General features: G+C 40.6%; 2 protein-coding genes across 3 annotated transcripts; both read left to right on the top strand.

Moving 5' to 3' along the window:
* The first annotated feature begins 3,711 nt into the window (after positions 1–3,711).
* pole4 (polymerase (DNA-directed), epsilon 4, accessory subunit) lies at positions 3,712–6,215 on the top strand. 2 transcript variants are annotated; one of them, XM_080769426.1, is made up of 4 exons: positions 3,712–4,085; positions 4,439–4,523; positions 4,790–4,831; positions 5,902–6,215. In XM_080769426.1, the coding sequence occupies exons 1-4, from the start codon at positions 3,825–3,827 to the stop codon at positions 5,913–5,915; spliced, it is 402 nt and encodes a 133-aa protein (XP_080625552.1). In that variant the 5' UTR covers positions 3,712–3,824; the 3' UTR covers positions 5,916–6,215. The 2 variants fall into 2 exon arrangements, with proteins under 2 accessions (XP_080625552.1, XP_080625551.1); XM_080769425.1 differs by lacking the exon at positions 5,902–6,215 and adding an exon at positions 5,164–5,863.
* Positions 6,216–9,322: 3,107 nt separating this feature from the next.
* Positions 9,323–11,697, top strand: LOC308319767 (serine/threonine-protein kinase NIM1; the record flags this gene model as incomplete). The annotated part of the gene is made up of 3 exons (XM_080769950.1): positions 9,323–9,482; positions 10,291–10,559; positions 10,895–11,697. 3 exons carry the CDS (start codon positions 9,323–9,325, stop codon positions 11,642–11,644), a joined length of 1,179 nt encoding a protein of 392 aa, XP_080626076.1. The 3' UTR covers positions 11,645–11,697.
* Positions 11,698–16,155: the final 4,458 nt, after the last annotated feature.

The following is a 16,155-nucleotide window of genomic DNA, read 5'->3' as shown; positions in this document are numbered from 1 at the left end:
TACATTGTCTGACAATTTCACCATATCACCTTCCTCCGAATCCTCCCACTCCCAAACAGCCTCCCTTCACCTGTTGATATACTGTTAAATAAGCCAGCAGAAATTATGTGGGAAAAACACTATACAATGTTTGACTAGTTACATAGATTTGCAGATGAAATAAAGTATATCACATAATTCATTAGGCTAAATACTTTGGACATGTATGCTGCTGCTGCAGGATATACTCAAGAGTAGATGGATATTCAACATATTGGCATGGAGTTGGTTGAAATATGACTCACCTCATAGACAGAACCTCTCCATGCATTGCTTCACTAGAACAGTGTAATTAAGGGTCAACACTAATGTGCAGTACATTTTGCAGGTCAAGTAATATCATTCTGTGCCATGCCTTTAAGTTCCTATGGTTTATCTTTGAGAAAATTAGCCTTGGTGGGAGGGCTGAGAAAATATTCAGTCGACATGACTACAGCATATTCCCTGTGTACATACAGCATGAGTCTTGGCAGTGAAAATATTCTATCCTGAAGGGTGAGGCGGGGAAGACGTGTGTGTGTGTGTGTGTGTGTGTGTGTGTGTGTGTGTTCGTGTGTGTGTTCGTGTGTGTGTCTGTGTGTGCCTTTCGTGCGTGAGTGTGTGAGAGAGAGTTGGGGGTGGCAGGGGGTTAGGTGTTCAAGAATTTGACCCTCAAGAAATCAGGTTGGAATCTCTCAGCTGCAAAAACATACCTTCCACATGACTTCAGGTCTGCTTGTAAGGCCAAACACATTTCCTGCATATCTTTGCAACGATGAACAAATCTCTTGTTGAAGTATACAGACACACAAACATCATAGAAGTTGGAGAAAAATAAAAAACAATGTGGAGGCAGTGTCAGGTTTCAATATTAAGAGGACTATGACCTTTCACCCTCTCTGAAAGTGTGGACAGCCGGAGGTGTATGGTAGGATATCATGGCCTCCTGGAGACGTTGAAGGACAAGATGTTGGGAGGCTATGGGAGCTTAGCAAAAATATTTTCAGTGGATGTGGTGCAGGGGGTAAATACTTGCTTCCATTTTTTTCATTTTTTGTGTGGAGGAAACACAGTTATAAGACACTATTTAAGACCATATAAGACACTTGGTAAGCTGTATGGGATGCAATTCAGAGTTTCCAGTATAAATGTTTTGACCCCGCCTATTACCATTCTTCTACTGGCCCAAATGACGACCATCAATCCAGCAAATGTAATCCCTGATTCATTTCTTCATGTTCTCCCAAGGACAGGAGGGGTCTGAACTTTAACTTACTTCACATGTGAGTTCCCTATGGAATGCCTTTATTGACTGTGGAACAAAAATTATGTCCATGGCCGCAACATGTTGTGATTACAGTTTATTAGAAAAGAGCAGGACTTCATGTTCCCCTCTGCCAGTCAAGCATTCTTCAGGAGGGAGTTGACTGGATCTCCTCTCCTCTGAAACCTAACATCTGTGCTTCTCACAGGCCTGTTTCATTACCCACGAAACACTAAACCCGGGAAAGTGTTTGCTTAAACACACTAAAGCATTTATTTTGAAAAACCCAGTCACAAAAACTTCCAGGAGGGGCGAGATCTGCAAGTGTGAAACTGAACACTTGTCAGGAATGGATATGTTTAACACATGCTGCCAGAAAGTACAAGACATTTCTGTCTAGGGAGATTCTCATACATCTCTGATGTGAACTCAAAACATGAATTGATTTTCTCAATGATACAGAAAAGTCACACTGGGAAGTGGGAGTCCTGGCTTGGAGAAAAACGTGAAAGACAACACTGTTCAACGTTGTGGTCTGGGCTCTGGTGCTCTCTGGCTCTCTGCAGGTTGTTTGCCTTAAATTGCAGTGTGCTAGCCTATGACATTTGTTTAAGAAATTACACTTTAAAATGAACATTGAATGTTGACCAATGAGGTCAGCTCATTTCTTTGCTATGAAATAAAAGAGACAATTACCGGTAGGCTACACACCATGAGTCAAGACAGGCTGTTTAGCCTGACTTAACTGTGTCATTTTCTCTTTAACATTCACTTTCTAAATGCTAGATTCTAGATGCAACTTTACTGATTCCGTGGGGAACTTCAGGTGTCATAACAGCACTTATTTTTTTTAACAGGGACAATACAAAAAACAATGTATCAAGTTGTAAAAACATGAAACTTTCTATACAAATGTGATCTACCAATGTACCATACTAAAAACAATCGTTTACAGAAAATACATGCAAATATTGTAAAAAAAAAATTACAATAAAATTACAGTACCCATGCATTACGTTAACCTACAAAACAAAGTAAACATATAATCACTCAGAAACTAAACATGTGAGCGCAGTTGATTTGATTTCAACAGGGAAGGGGGCAAGGCATTCCACACTTGAGTGGCAGTGTTGTGGAAGGTGAAAATGTTGGTGACACCAGATCATTATTCACGCTCCCTCTAGTGTTGTGGCTGTGGGAGTTGCTCACCTTTTTTAGGTAATCAGTTAAGTAAATGGGCACTGATGGCATGGAGGGCAGATCGGCATTTACAATTTTGAAAGTCAGTCCCATTTTCAATTGCTTGACTCTGTCTTCTACCTAGAGCCAACCTACCGGTATGCTATCAAAATGTGTTACAAACAGGTGGGTCATAGGCCTAGAAGAAGTCGGATTAGTTTGTTTTGGGAGGTCTGGAGCTTAGTTTTTATGTTAGAGAACCAGGAGGTGCAAGCATGGGCTGAATAAGAGCTCCAGCTAATGTCCTGAGAGCCCTCTTGTTAACAAAGGAGGAGATTCTGCCCAAGAATGTTGTCCTTTGATTTACTCTCATGATCGCTCTTGTTGCCATGCCCTCACCCGTCAGTTTATTGTCCAGGATACAGCCCAGATATGTAACATCTTATTTGCTAGAGATTAATATGTCATCAACTCTGACCTTGAAATCATCTACATTTACCCTATACTGAGGGAATGGTTAGACCCAAAAAGAATGGATTCTGTTTTACCAAGATGCAATGAAAGTTTGTTATCAGTATGCCAAGTTCGGATTTTGGTGAGTTCTGAACTGAGTGCCTCCTCCACCCACCTGCGTTTTGCAAGAGACTGCTGGAAGTGATAGTGCAGACCAGAGTCTACAAAATGTTTGTAGGTTTACCACCTGTGACCTGTGTCAGGTTTGCCATGCAATCATGCATCAATCAGTCAATCATGGTCCAGTGTAGCTACTGAACTGACAGACAGGCAACTTTGTTCTGCCTCAGAAATTTATATCACATCATGTTTTTACATTTTTTAACCTCATATGAAATCAATTATGAACCACATATTTATTATTGTATCATGATATTAAGTTATGCTTTATGAACTTATGACCATGCATTTTAGTATTTTTATAGTATTAAGCATTTTAATAACAGCACTTACAACCAATGTAAAGTGCAGTAATGTAGATACCGGTATTCAATATATCTACTGGTGTCACTGACAGTAAGGTTAGGTATTTATTACATTTATTCATTAATATCAAATTATCAATACATGTTCGGTAATTCTAATTTCGAAACCCTTTAACGTTTTTTAGCAACGTTCAACGTTAATGTGTCTTGAACATGCCCTACTTTCTTATTTGACCAACCGCCGACGAGGACTAGTTGGCGGGAGAGGAAGAGGCGGAACACTGTAGTCCTCCATTGACGAATCAGAGGCACACTCCTTCCATTGCACGAAAACAACATGCTGGCCGAGCAGCAAATGTGTTGATATGTAGAAAACAACAACAACCTTCTCGATTTTAACATATCGTTTGTTAAAGAACCAAATAATGGCAGCTACAGTGGCGAGCCCCGTCACTCCCCCAGCAGAAGCCAAGCCGGAGCGGTGCGTGAGTGAGGAGGAGAGCCCAGGAGGAGGGCATGACGCGGAGGAAGAGAGCGGCCAGCAGACCGGGCCCGTCGCAGGTGCTCCGAGTCCGCACAGCCGCCTCTCCAAGCTCCCGCTGGCCCGCATCAAAGCGCTGATGAAAGCCGACCCAGACGTGTCGCTGGCCAGCCAAGAGTCTGTGTTTATCATCGCTAAAGCCACGGTACATTTTACACCACGACCACGTTACAGAACACAGACGTACGCGTACGTTCAACATAATGCTGAGCCTGACACATTAGCATAGCTTCCGTAGCTGTGTGTGTGTGTGTGTGTGTGTGAGTGTGAGTGAGAGAGAGAGAGAGTGTGTGTGTGTGTGAGTGAGCACTGTGCGCGCGTGCTCGATGGTGTCTGACAGTGTACAACAAATGGAACCTCCATTTGTTTCCAATGTTCCATATACTCTACTGACACGTCTGACAGAGTAACAGTAACACAATTGCATAACTTGAACACTGAGGATTCTACTGTGTTTACAGATAAATTAGACATTTTGCGTTGTTTTGTTCCCAACAGGAGTTATTTGTTGAAATGATTGCCAAGGATGCTCTGGTATATGCCCAGCAAGGAAAGAGGAAAACGTTGCAGAGAAAAGATTTGGGTAAGTTTTGTAAAACAGACAATATTCCCATTTTCCTCTGTCCTGATTACATTTCTTAGTAGTGACTACTGGGCTAATCGGATTTGGTTTTATGCTATGGCCGGCTTACAGAAATCTAAATTATTGTACACCAACATTGATCTTGTATTAACTTATGGGACACTGGGATCATATTCTATGTACAATTAAAAGTCCTAATACATTTTTGATATTCAACCTACTGTCATAAGTTGATTCGTAATGTTGTCCTCTCTTCTGCTTGACAGACAATGCAATAGAGGCCATAGATGAGTTTGCTTTTCTAGAAGGTAAGCAATATATAAATTGTTTCCTGTAGATAGTGGGGATACGTTAAGCAGATATTGTTTTAGTACAAATGTACCGTCAATACCATGGTGCAGAATCAATATAACATGAAAGTTGAAGGTAGGGTAAGTGATGTTATTTTTTATTATTATTATATTTTGTTAAAATAACTGTATTGTATTGTATTGTATTGTATACTTTATTAGTCTCCCGAGGAAGAAATTTGTCTTAGACAAAGGGCCCGCATGCAAGCGTAACCCTAGTCCATGTCGCCACAGTGCATCGTCCTCATTAGAGTGTTTGTTCAGTAATGGGAGTCTTCCTGTCTCTCCAGCTTTCCAGTTAATGGTATGGTCACATACCCCCATATTAAAACAATTGCTCAATACCAACAGCCGGTCAGCAAGTGGATTCACGAATGTATGTTAAATAGACAATATTTTCGGCCAAAGAAAAAAAAACCCCACTGCCGGACTACTATAACTATGATTACTATAGAGTATAGACTAGAGTGTATATCAGAATTAAGTGCTTTTACCATTTACCAAAACGTTTTAACCAAAAACTAGCACTTACTTAGCCTACTTTTTTAAAAGAGCACTTATCTCATTTTCAACCTTCTCTTCATATAATTTGTCCTCACTAATGGTCATTATAACCATATACCTTTATAACCATGATGGTATGATTACTGTCTACTCGCTCTCTGTCTCAGAGGCGGGCTCTGGACAGTTCAGAAACCTGCCTATCAGTCACACTGCAGTTATAAAATATTTGTTTTATTCATCCAAGAACAATTTCAGTGTGCTAACTTCAGTTTGTATTAACTTAATCCCCATCTGAACTGTCCATCCTCACGTTTATAACGGAAATCAATACTGACACACACACACACACACACACACACACACACACACACACACACACACACACACACACACACACACACACCACTCATTAGGAAGGCATAACAACATACAGATATTATGGCATGCAAACTAATCCATATTAGTTAGGCAATAATGAATAAAGGTTATTCTGTCATGAATAACATTCTTCATCCTCTGTCTAGGTACACTGGACTAAATGCCACGTAAGGACAGGACTGAGCATCTGTTACATGAGAGATGTTTTCCAGTAGTACTTTGACACTATTTACTGCGGAGAACTGAAAACTTATGTTGTCAGATTAATCAATTGGACATTTGTAAATGCTTTTTAAAATATGTATATATACAAATTGTGCCATGAAGGTTTTTTCATGCTAAACTATTGATACATGGTGTACAGTGGTATCAGTGGTGGTCAGTCTTTTACTATGCATGGAGTTTGCTCTTTTGTAAATATTTGTTAAATAGTACAATAAAAGGAATCTGTAACTGTAAATTATTTGAACCATTGTTTCATTAATCAGAAATGTTCAACAATTTTCTGCAAGTCCATCTGATATTACAACTTATTAATCAATGTGAAATCAAATCATTGGTGAGTGGGGACCCTTTTGCGAGAATCATAGAAATGTGATTTCAGTTTGGTCTAGGTGTACTGTAGGTTTCCCATATTTGAACATTTGCTGCCTTCGCATCAGACGGAAACAGGACCAACAATGACATGGCAATAATTTTATGCTAGATGATTTCTCTTTATGTACTGTAGTTCCTTTGGGACACAGACAAGTCATGTAGTGTCATTTATTTTAGATTTGTGTTTATTTCAGTTTGGCTGAGCCTGCTTTTTTATTTTCATGAATAGCAGATTGATCCGTTAAGGAAATCACTTGGAACAATGGGCCGCTTTGGATGGATGAGGTCAATTTGGGCTCCTGCTGCAAAACCAATTGAAGCACACTGCTGTCAGCAGGTTTGGTTAAATTAGAAATATATCTTAAATCGGATCATTCTGCTTTTATTTTGACCTTTCTACAGACGATGAGCGATAGCTTGACAGTGCTGCATGGCATTTTCCAGAAAGCATACAGTAGCAAGAGGTTTGTAATAGATCAGAGTAGCCCAGGGTTGGCAGACATGCCAGTGAGATTGTCTATGCTGGTGGTCCACTCTGCTATGGAAAATGAAAATGATCCGGAGCAAATCAAGGGTGGGTTTAAAAGACACTGCAGTACTTTGTTAATATTCTCTTTTCTTGCGGGGGTACTTCAGTCACGCACACCTCAGAGTATGAGATGGTCAGCAATGTGGTTAATAGTGCTGCTGAAGTTAATCATTTTAGACAATGCATGGGATTATCCCTTTGGCCTGTTTAGGCAAACTAGTAAATGGCCATGTCAATTATATTTGCTGTAAATTGACTGTATAATAAGCTATATTCCCACTGTGTAGATGACACTACATTTTGACATAATCACTTGATATAATCACATAGGGATGTAGTGGGGTCTTGTCCTGGTAGCTTAGTTTTTACTGCTTGTGCTTTCTTTCTTTTTTGTATGTCGTGTGAATTATTTGTTGGAAAATTAAAATTAATAAATAACTACTTTAATAACAAAAAAAGAAAACCCCTAGCCTACTGTATATATTTTCTTACATATATTCTCAGATTCAAAATGATTCCTCCAAATTAGTGCAATTTTATATTAAATGTGGTATAACTGTTTATTTTATTTTCATTTATTTGTCTGTCATAGAACCAGATTGCAATGTTAACCAGCCAGGATGGGTTTCACTCATCATTAGATGCTTATTAATACATTTTGTTAATAGGATTACGGAAGGCAAGCTGTTTAGCCTCCTGCAGCTCCTTTCACATGATCTCCAGTCAGACTCATCTATAGCTGCCAGAGGAAGAGACATGAAGAATCCACTGCTCTCATGTAAGCTACACACATTTGAAATTGGGCAGACACTTAGAAATGTTTTGTGTGTGTGTGTGTGTGTGTGTGTGTGTGTGTGTGTGTGTGAAACATTTTCAACTGCTGAAATGGTGAAGTTACTACTTACTGTAGCACTTCTTTACCCCTTTTTTGTCCCCAATTTAATTGCCAATTTGTTTCTCCCCATACACATTACTGTGTGCTGTCACTATTTGTACGATCCTATACTGGCTCACCTGTAGCACTCTCCTTTGTAGTTTATTGATCTTTAATCAGCTGTGTATTGGAAAAGTGCACCAACTTGTTTTTTATTTATTTATAATTATAATTATCATAATAATAATAATTGTATCATGTCATTACTTTTTCATGTACCTCCTCTTTTGTTTCTTTAGTTCCAATGTATGCATTCTTGACATAGCTATCTCATATCCTTCTTACATTAACATTATAGTATAGTCTGTAGTATAATGCTTTGTTTGTTTAACGCATCATCAAGCAGTCTATTTACGGTATCATGTTATGTCAGTCACCTAGTAAGCAAATCATCAGTGTTCTAGAAATAGCATCCTGCACTTAGAAAGAACTAACCCAGTAATACAATGACTAAAAGCTGGGCCATAATCCTGACCTGCATTGACTGACAGTGGATTTGTGACTTTAATCATAAGAATAAGGTCTAACAGGTGCTATTGTTAACCCATTCTGTAGGAGGGCATATTGCAAACTTACAATACACACTGCACAGAAATTCAACATTGAGGTCAACTCCTATTGACCCTAGCTGACTGTGCTGTGTTGCGTTGCTTAACTCATGAATCACTTGTCCATGTTTTCTCTCTTGGTGTGTGTGTGTCTAGTCCACACCAAGTCATTCATATCTGTTAGGTTTGTGTCATATAGTGTCAGTTTTCTCAAAAGGTAAATTGACCTTTACTTTACTATGAAGTGAGTTTGACACTTGACACACATGACAGTGAAAGTCAATAGGATTTCTAATGGAGACTAATCTCATTTACCACTGTTTTGTAGACGGAGCACACGCTTCCGTCTGCACATTCACCACTAACCTAGTTCAAGAGACAAAGAGCTCTTGTTTACATACATTGATTCAATACTGAAAGTAAAGCAACATGTATGAATAAAAATAATGGCCCATAACTGACTTCTGACTGTTCTTGCCATGACAGTAGTATTGATTTGTCATTTTATGATGAAGACAGCTGTCAGACTCAGTCAGACTAGACACTATTTTACACTGATGCCTTACCAGCATCCCAATATCTTTAGTAGCTTTGCTTCTAATCATTTGAGTTAGCAAGGGCACACATATGTTACATACGTTACTACTGAATAATTTGTACAATATTCAACTGTACTATACATAAGAAAGTAGGTAAATAAAGTCATTGTTATATTGTATTATTTTTTACAAATATTTTCATTCATGGGTTTACAGAAGATTGGAATATTTGTTTAACAATGTCATTATTTTAACCATTTTAACTTGTTTCTTTTTAAATTAAGTCATCAAAAAAGGTGGCCAAAATGCAAAGAGAACCAAAAATCAAAGCCTAAGACTCTGCCAGTGGACAAGTCTACCAGATCCCTGCCACCCCTGGCTGTTGCCTGCACCGTCCCTCAGATGATGTACTTTCAGAGGATGTCGCCGCTTGAGAAGGTCGTCTATGACATGGCCCACAACGAGAGGGTCGTCAATGACTTAACACTGGGCCGGAGGATCAGCTTCTATGAGTTACGAGGGGAGATAGGACACGGCAACTTTTCTCATGTAAGACTGGGTGTTCACACCTTGACTAAAGGTGAGGTCCTGACTGTACAGTAAAATCAGTGTTTATATTTAACTCTGAGAGTGCGCAAATGGAACGGTTACATTTGGAATGTTTACATTTGCAATGAAATGGTTATGTCCGCACTCTCAGAGTTACAAATGGACACACATTGTGCAATTTATCCTTATGTCATCCATTCATGCATTAATTTATCCTAAAACGCATTCATTTTGTATGGTTTACCCACTCTGCATCTAGCTATCTAAAATAATCATATTTGGCATTCCGCAATGAACACTCTGGATTCCCCAGGGTCTCTAGTCTCCTCTGCCACATAATAAGTGACTCCAGGGGGGTATTAGGTCTAGGTGAATACACATGCCAATGGATATGGGGTGGTCGCCTGGATAACTCCTCCTGATCAGTGCAGATCCTCCACACCCCCAGCAGTGTATTAATGTCATGTGTCATGGTATCCACTTTAATTTATGTTGAGATGCACTTTGGAAAACAACACCCTGTACAGGGAGTGTGTGTGTGTGTGTGTGTTTGTGTGTGTGTGTGTGTGTGTGTGTGTGTGTGTGTGTGTGCGTGTGTGCGTGTGCGTGCATGCGAGCGTGCGAAAGAGAGTTTGTGCTCACATGCCGGGGGGATATTCCTCTATTAGGCACATTTTTATCATACCTTTAAATAATACGGCTGCAGAGTGCTGACCTTCACAAGATTATACCAGATGTTATGTGTGATGGTTTACTGCTGTCCGTCCACCCCCGTCTCTCTCTCCTGTTTAACCTCTCTCTGACACTTGGCTTAATCCTCTTCTTGTCTCCTTTGTCAGAGAGGGTAGCTGTCAAGGTCATGGACAAGATGCGTCTGGACAAGAAGTGCCAGTCCTTGTTCAACTCTGAGATCAGCTGCATGGAGAAGCTGTGTCACCCCAATGTGGTGCGGCTTTACGAGGTCATTGAGACAAGCACAAAGTTGTACTTGGTGATGGAGTATGGGAATGGTGGGGACTTATACTCACGTGTCACCGCCAGGGGGAAGCTCACTGACATGGAGGCCAAAACGGTCTTTACCCAGGTCCTCGCTGCTGTCAAGTACATGGTGAGTTCTGATCAAATGCTGACAACACCTCCACCCACAACACCACCCTTTTCGCCCCTTTTCACAACACCATTGTGCTTTACAAATTTGTCTTTACTTTTGGAAGTTCTATTCATTTTGTCATTGTTGTGAATGAATGACTTTTGCACTCAATTTCTATGAACAAGATGCTCTAGCAATACAGTTCTTTGTCAATGACCATTACATTTAATTATATACTGTAGTTACCACCAGATACCTATTATTATTCAGTAGTAATTTGCTCATGGTTATACACTTATACAGTATCAAATCAAGAATTTAAATCGAGCATCTTCCATTTCTTTTTGGTCTAGCATGACAAAAACATTGTCCACCGAGACCTAAAGCCAGAGAATGTCTTCTATACCACTTGCCACTGCATCAAGGTGGGAGACTTCGGTTTCAGCACAGAGAGCAGCCCCGCCGAGGTCCTCAATTCCTTCCGTGGCTCGCCACCCTACTCTGCCCCCGAACTCTTTCAGAAAAATGGCTACATTGGCCATTACTCGGACATCTGGTCCTTGGGCATTCTCCTCTTCTTCTCGGTGACAGCTACCGTGCCTTTCCATGGAGTTAGCATTGGTAGGTTGAAGCGCTGCATTCTCCAAGGGGCCTACAGTATCCCTCCCTATGTGCCCGACCAGTGCCAGCTGCTCATTAAAGGCATGCTGCATCTTGTGCCTGCTGACCGTGCTTCTCTTTCCCATATTATAAGTAGTAGTTGGCTCAAAGGGATCGATTACCCTCTGCCTTATGCCTCCCTACCACAGTCCCCAGCCCACTTAATCCAGACCTCCCAGACTCTGTGTTTGGAGGAGCAGGAGGCGAAGCTTTCACTGTCAAACTTGGGCATCAATGCGGTCCATTTACAAAACAAAACTAGTTTGGACTGTCGGAGCCCGCTGACAGGGACCTACCGGATCCTCCTCCACCGGGCTCAGAGGAGGAGGTCTGGGGAGGCAGTCGATTTCTCAGCTTTTGACCCTGATGAATATGGAATGCATAGTAGCTGCTTTGCAGCTTTGGAAAAACACAACCCCACTGCTGTTTGTGTTCTACTATAGAAATGTGCTTACTTACAGCAGCTCCTGTAACATAAAAACATGTGAATTATCAGTCAGCAGCTCATTATTTATAAAAGGATGGTGCATAGCACCATCTTGTGCTGAGGAGAATTCACAGGCTGTAGAAAGGACAGTAGCTAATTTATTTTCTATCCTTTAAAGTCTGTCTCATATTGGAGGACTGAGCTGATCTCTGCTGTGTGGCTTGTTGGGCTGATTACATCGCCTGCTTTACTCAGCAAAATCAGCTTACTGATACTGCTTAGTCAGAACCAGCCTGATCCAGTATGAGAGTGAAGACACTAGCATTGACTTCCATTGTAAAAAAGGAACGTGGAAGTGCTCATTCTATCTCAATGGGATAGTTCCAAGGTTGGAACTATCGCATTGAAATAGAACGAGTGGTAGGATAATAGCTTGTCGCGACTCTCTTCTTCTCTAAGGCTCTGTTCAGAACATACTTCTATTTGCACACTTCCTCCACAGGCCACAGATAATATTTTTGAACTGCTGGGGAACTTTTTGTATCATATATAAATTAATATGGAGATCATGTGAAAATGGTTCCTAGAAAGTAAGGCATTGGGCAAAAGTAGATTTGAGTAAGCTTATTGATTGAATGCAGGTTAAATGCAGTGTATTATCTTCACTAATTGGGCAAAACCGAATGCAATCATGTTAAAAGGACCATACCACTGTTAATATTGGGCATTCACAACTTCAGCCATACAGTTTTCTGTTAATGGCTTTAGATTTTGTGTATGTTTACTCCATATAGTCATTCGAGTTACCAAATTTAGCTGAATACTTGAGTCAGCAATTCACTCCGCCTAAAAGCATAAAAACGAGGTACTTAATTTATGAGCCTGTCTGAGGGACGTGTGGTGAACAACCATAACAACGGGTGTCTTGGGGGGGGTGAGGGCTTGTGTGAGGCCTGTTTGTTGTGGTGGTGGCTTTAAATGCCTTAATTTAATACTTATGATTCTGTGAATAACAAGGTAAACGGTTGTGTACTTTTACTTTATACCGGTAATCCCAGTCCAGTTATATAACAGATTGTTCAATCCACACATGCAGGCCCTTCCAATCCTCAGGTCTTCCTTAGTATTAGGTCAGAATAAAATAACATCAAGCTCTGTGCACTCAATAGCACTACATTGTTGAATGACATACTCTTTCCTGAAATAAAAATATATATTTTCAGACTATAAATGTATCTAATTTATCTGATTATAAAGTTTTATTAGCACAGGCTGTTTTAGCATCATCCTTCCAGCAGGAGGCATGGTATCACAGGATTTGAAAGATGACATCTACTCCGAGCAGAAAGTTTGAGTTTTCCAACAAATTATAATAGTGATAATTAGTGAAAAGTTGTTAGTTTGTAGATCAGCTATTTTTCCATAATTCATAATGTCCTTTTTTCATCCCTAGAAATGTAGTTGAGTCAAAAGTACAATATTTATCTTTGAAAAGTAGTGGAGTGAAAGTCATCTAAAATACAAATACTCCCAAGTATTAGTATAGTACTTTCGTTTACAGTATTTATAAAGTACAGATACTCAAACAAATAAACTATAGGCCTACAGTAGGCTACTGCAAATGTACTTTGTTACTGTCCAACATTGGCTCCAAGCCAGAGCAGAAAGCAGAGCCAGAGTTTTTATAGTTTTGGAACATGATTTATAAAGGTTATTTGCTGTGTGTCAAACAACTCAAAGTGTTTTCTGCAGAACATTCCCTGTACAGTAGCCTGTAGGTCAGTTGGTGGAATGTGGAAAGGCACAGTTCATGGATAATTCTCGGATGTTATGTAACAAGCTTTACAGAAGTCACTCCCACATCTTAAAAAGGTACTGGGTTGAGAAACGGCAAGGGTAAAAAAGAAAGTACAGAACACCACACATACTCACATCATGCATGGCAGCAATTCAAAGATATAATAGAGACAACGTTTACCCACAGTTTGGCCACAGGTCATCATCATTTTTAAGGAACTGTCTCTGTCTCTTTTGAGGCAGGGTCCTCCATTTTCAATACATCATTTAAAGACTTACACTTCTTAAAGTATACACTTCTATGATACAGTTAAATAAAAAAAATTATGGAAAAATAGGCGGGAAGGGGAGAGGGCGACTTTGACTAACTTTTTTACAGGGGCCAGTTTTGAATTGCAGCCGCCCGTAAAGTGCTCTTTGAGAGCATTTTTGAAGGAGTTTAGGGATTCACATTTCTTAATAGCTGTTGTTAGGGCATTCCACATTTTAGTGACATATGAGTGAAATTAACCCCTTGTTTGAGCCAAATCTGGGTTGCACGTGGTTAGTTGAACTCCCTCTGGTGTTGTGATTGTGGACTTTGTTGACATTAGGGAAGTATTTTGGCAGGTACATGGGTATCTTAGTGGTGTAGCAAATCTTGTAGACCAGGCCCATTTGGTTGGTTGGCAAAGTCCACTCCAGCGATGGGAGAGTAGAGTATGCTGCTCTGATCGATTGTCCCAAAGTCCATCCCATCACCGGTAAAAGTCACAAAGCACAGACACATGCGTCAAACTATGGACACAGACACAGTGACACACTAGGCGACTGGCGTGTCGTTGTAGAGACCAATGGTTCCAAAAGTCGTGTCCAGGTGAAACAACAGCTGGGGTCCTTGAGGGCGTTCCAGGGTGTCCCCAGCAAAACGAGTTAATATAGCATAAAAGTCTGATTATAACAACTTTAATTGTGAATGATGAATTTCACAACATATATATGTGTATTATTATATTTTGTTTCATTATTATTTCATGTGCTATACTGAAATATATAGAGATCAATGAGCTGGTATAGATTGGGAAGCTGTGACCACATCTGAATATATCTCAACTGCACTTGTCTCACTCAAAAAGGCATGTATTATCTAATTAAAAATATTCCCTCAGGAGTAAACTTCCTGTGATCACAGGTGTCTGCCATTTTACAATCACTTTCCCCTTTGGTGCCAATTTTTGATGCCAACACTATACCTGTTTCCACACGCACCTGTTTCATTCTGGAATACTGTGCTGAACCTGCAGTCATATCTATAGCCATGTAAAACAGGAATGTGAACACACCTCATGTGTGGACAGAAACAAGGGAAGATGAGATAGGGGAAATACAGAGAAATAGATATCTAGTTTATATATAAAATTACTATCAACAATGATCTGAGAATGGGCAGCGGACTGACCTCATGCTTCCTTCTATGCATGAGGAGTCCAAGCTGATTCTTTTCACCTGACAGGGGGGAGTTTCCCCGGCTGGACGTAGCGCGTGGAAGGAACGCGTTATTCCAACCAGCAATCAGGGGGATACCTGACCAGGGGGAGGTATTTTAGAGACCAGGATTACTGCATATCTTTTGTAAGGGTATCTACCTTAGAGTATATATGAATAGAGATGGCATCCGAGTTCTCCTTCCATCCACTTGCATTAAGTTGCTCAAAAGCGCATGAGGCGATTTCACTCCTCCTTCCGGGTAGGAACAGAGTGCATTCTGGGATGGATTGCCAATAGTGATTGGGCCCACGCTGCAATACCAAATTCGGCCACTATGTCCATTTCGCCTCAGGGTTTCCTCTGGGTGCAGTCTCTTTTCATTGCGAACGCAGTGATTGCGAATTCAGTGAGCACTTACTATGAGACCTAGCAGATCATGTCTGTCTGTGTGTGTGTCTGTCTGTCTGTGTGTCTGTCCCGCTATCCAAATATGGAGTGTGTTGCATCAGCAATCACTCAGCTCCATATATGGGCACAAAAGGGGCCAGGTCCACTCAGCTCCATATATGGGCACAAAAGGGGCCAGGTCCACATATACAGTAACAGTGGGACAGACAGACAGACAGACAGACAGACAGACAGACAGACATGATCTGCAAGGGTCTCAGCTGCGTTCGCTTCCCGCGTTTGCGCGTCTTACTGGTATATACTCTAAGGTATATATACCCATAGGGGACACGGGAAGAACATGCAAACTCCACACAGAAAGGCCCTTTCGCCAACCCCGCCGCAGGTATGGGCACTGATGACGCGGAAGAGAGAACACACTCACAGCGTCCCCAGCGAGAATCGAACCCAGGACCTTAGCACTACTGACTGTGCCACCGTGCCCCATTTTGCCTGTTTTCATTGCAGTTCAAAAGGCTTCCAAACCCCAGAGAAAACTCAGAATCCACTGAATGTTCAAAGTTCAGGTTTTATAGGTGTAATTGAGGTCATGAAACCTTAAATTTATTTATTATGTATATTTATGTATGTACTGCTGTGTAAATCTAGTTTGTTGTTTCCTTTTAACTTTAATTAAAACATTTCAGCTGATTATATTTTACTAGACCAGTGCCTGGCTGCAGAGCACCGAGTCGGTAACGATGGAATACCCGTTCCACCCATCTGTCTGTGTCCCTTTCATGCCCATATATGGAGTTTTCTGTATCTGTCTCTCTCTTTATAGTCAGAATACTGAAGAAAAACAACACTTGGCAA

The sequence above is a fragment of the Protomyctophum bolini genome (assembly GCF_963924005.1).
Source record: "Protomyctophum bolini genome assembly, chromosome: 8".
NCBI classification, from domain to species: domain Eukaryota; kingdom Metazoa; phylum Chordata; class Actinopteri; order Myctophiformes; family Myctophidae; genus Protomyctophum; species Protomyctophum bolini.
The sequence above is the reverse complement of the archived record's forward strand: the minus strand, read 5'-3'. Positions and strand labels throughout refer to the sequence as shown.

Coding starts and splice junctions, on each gene's coding strand:
- pole4 (XM_080769425.1), top strand. CDS start 3,825: ATGGCAGCTACAGTGGCGAGCCCCGTCACTCCCCCAGCAGAAGCCAAG. Junction 4,524..4,789: donor GTTGCAGAGAAAAGATTTGG/GTAAGTTTTGTA, acceptor TCTGCTTGACAG/ACAATGCAATAGAGGCCATA. Junction 4,832..5,163: donor TGAGTTTGCTTTTCTAGAAG/GTAAGCAATATA, acceptor CTGTCTCTCCAG/CTTTCCAGTTAATGGTATGG.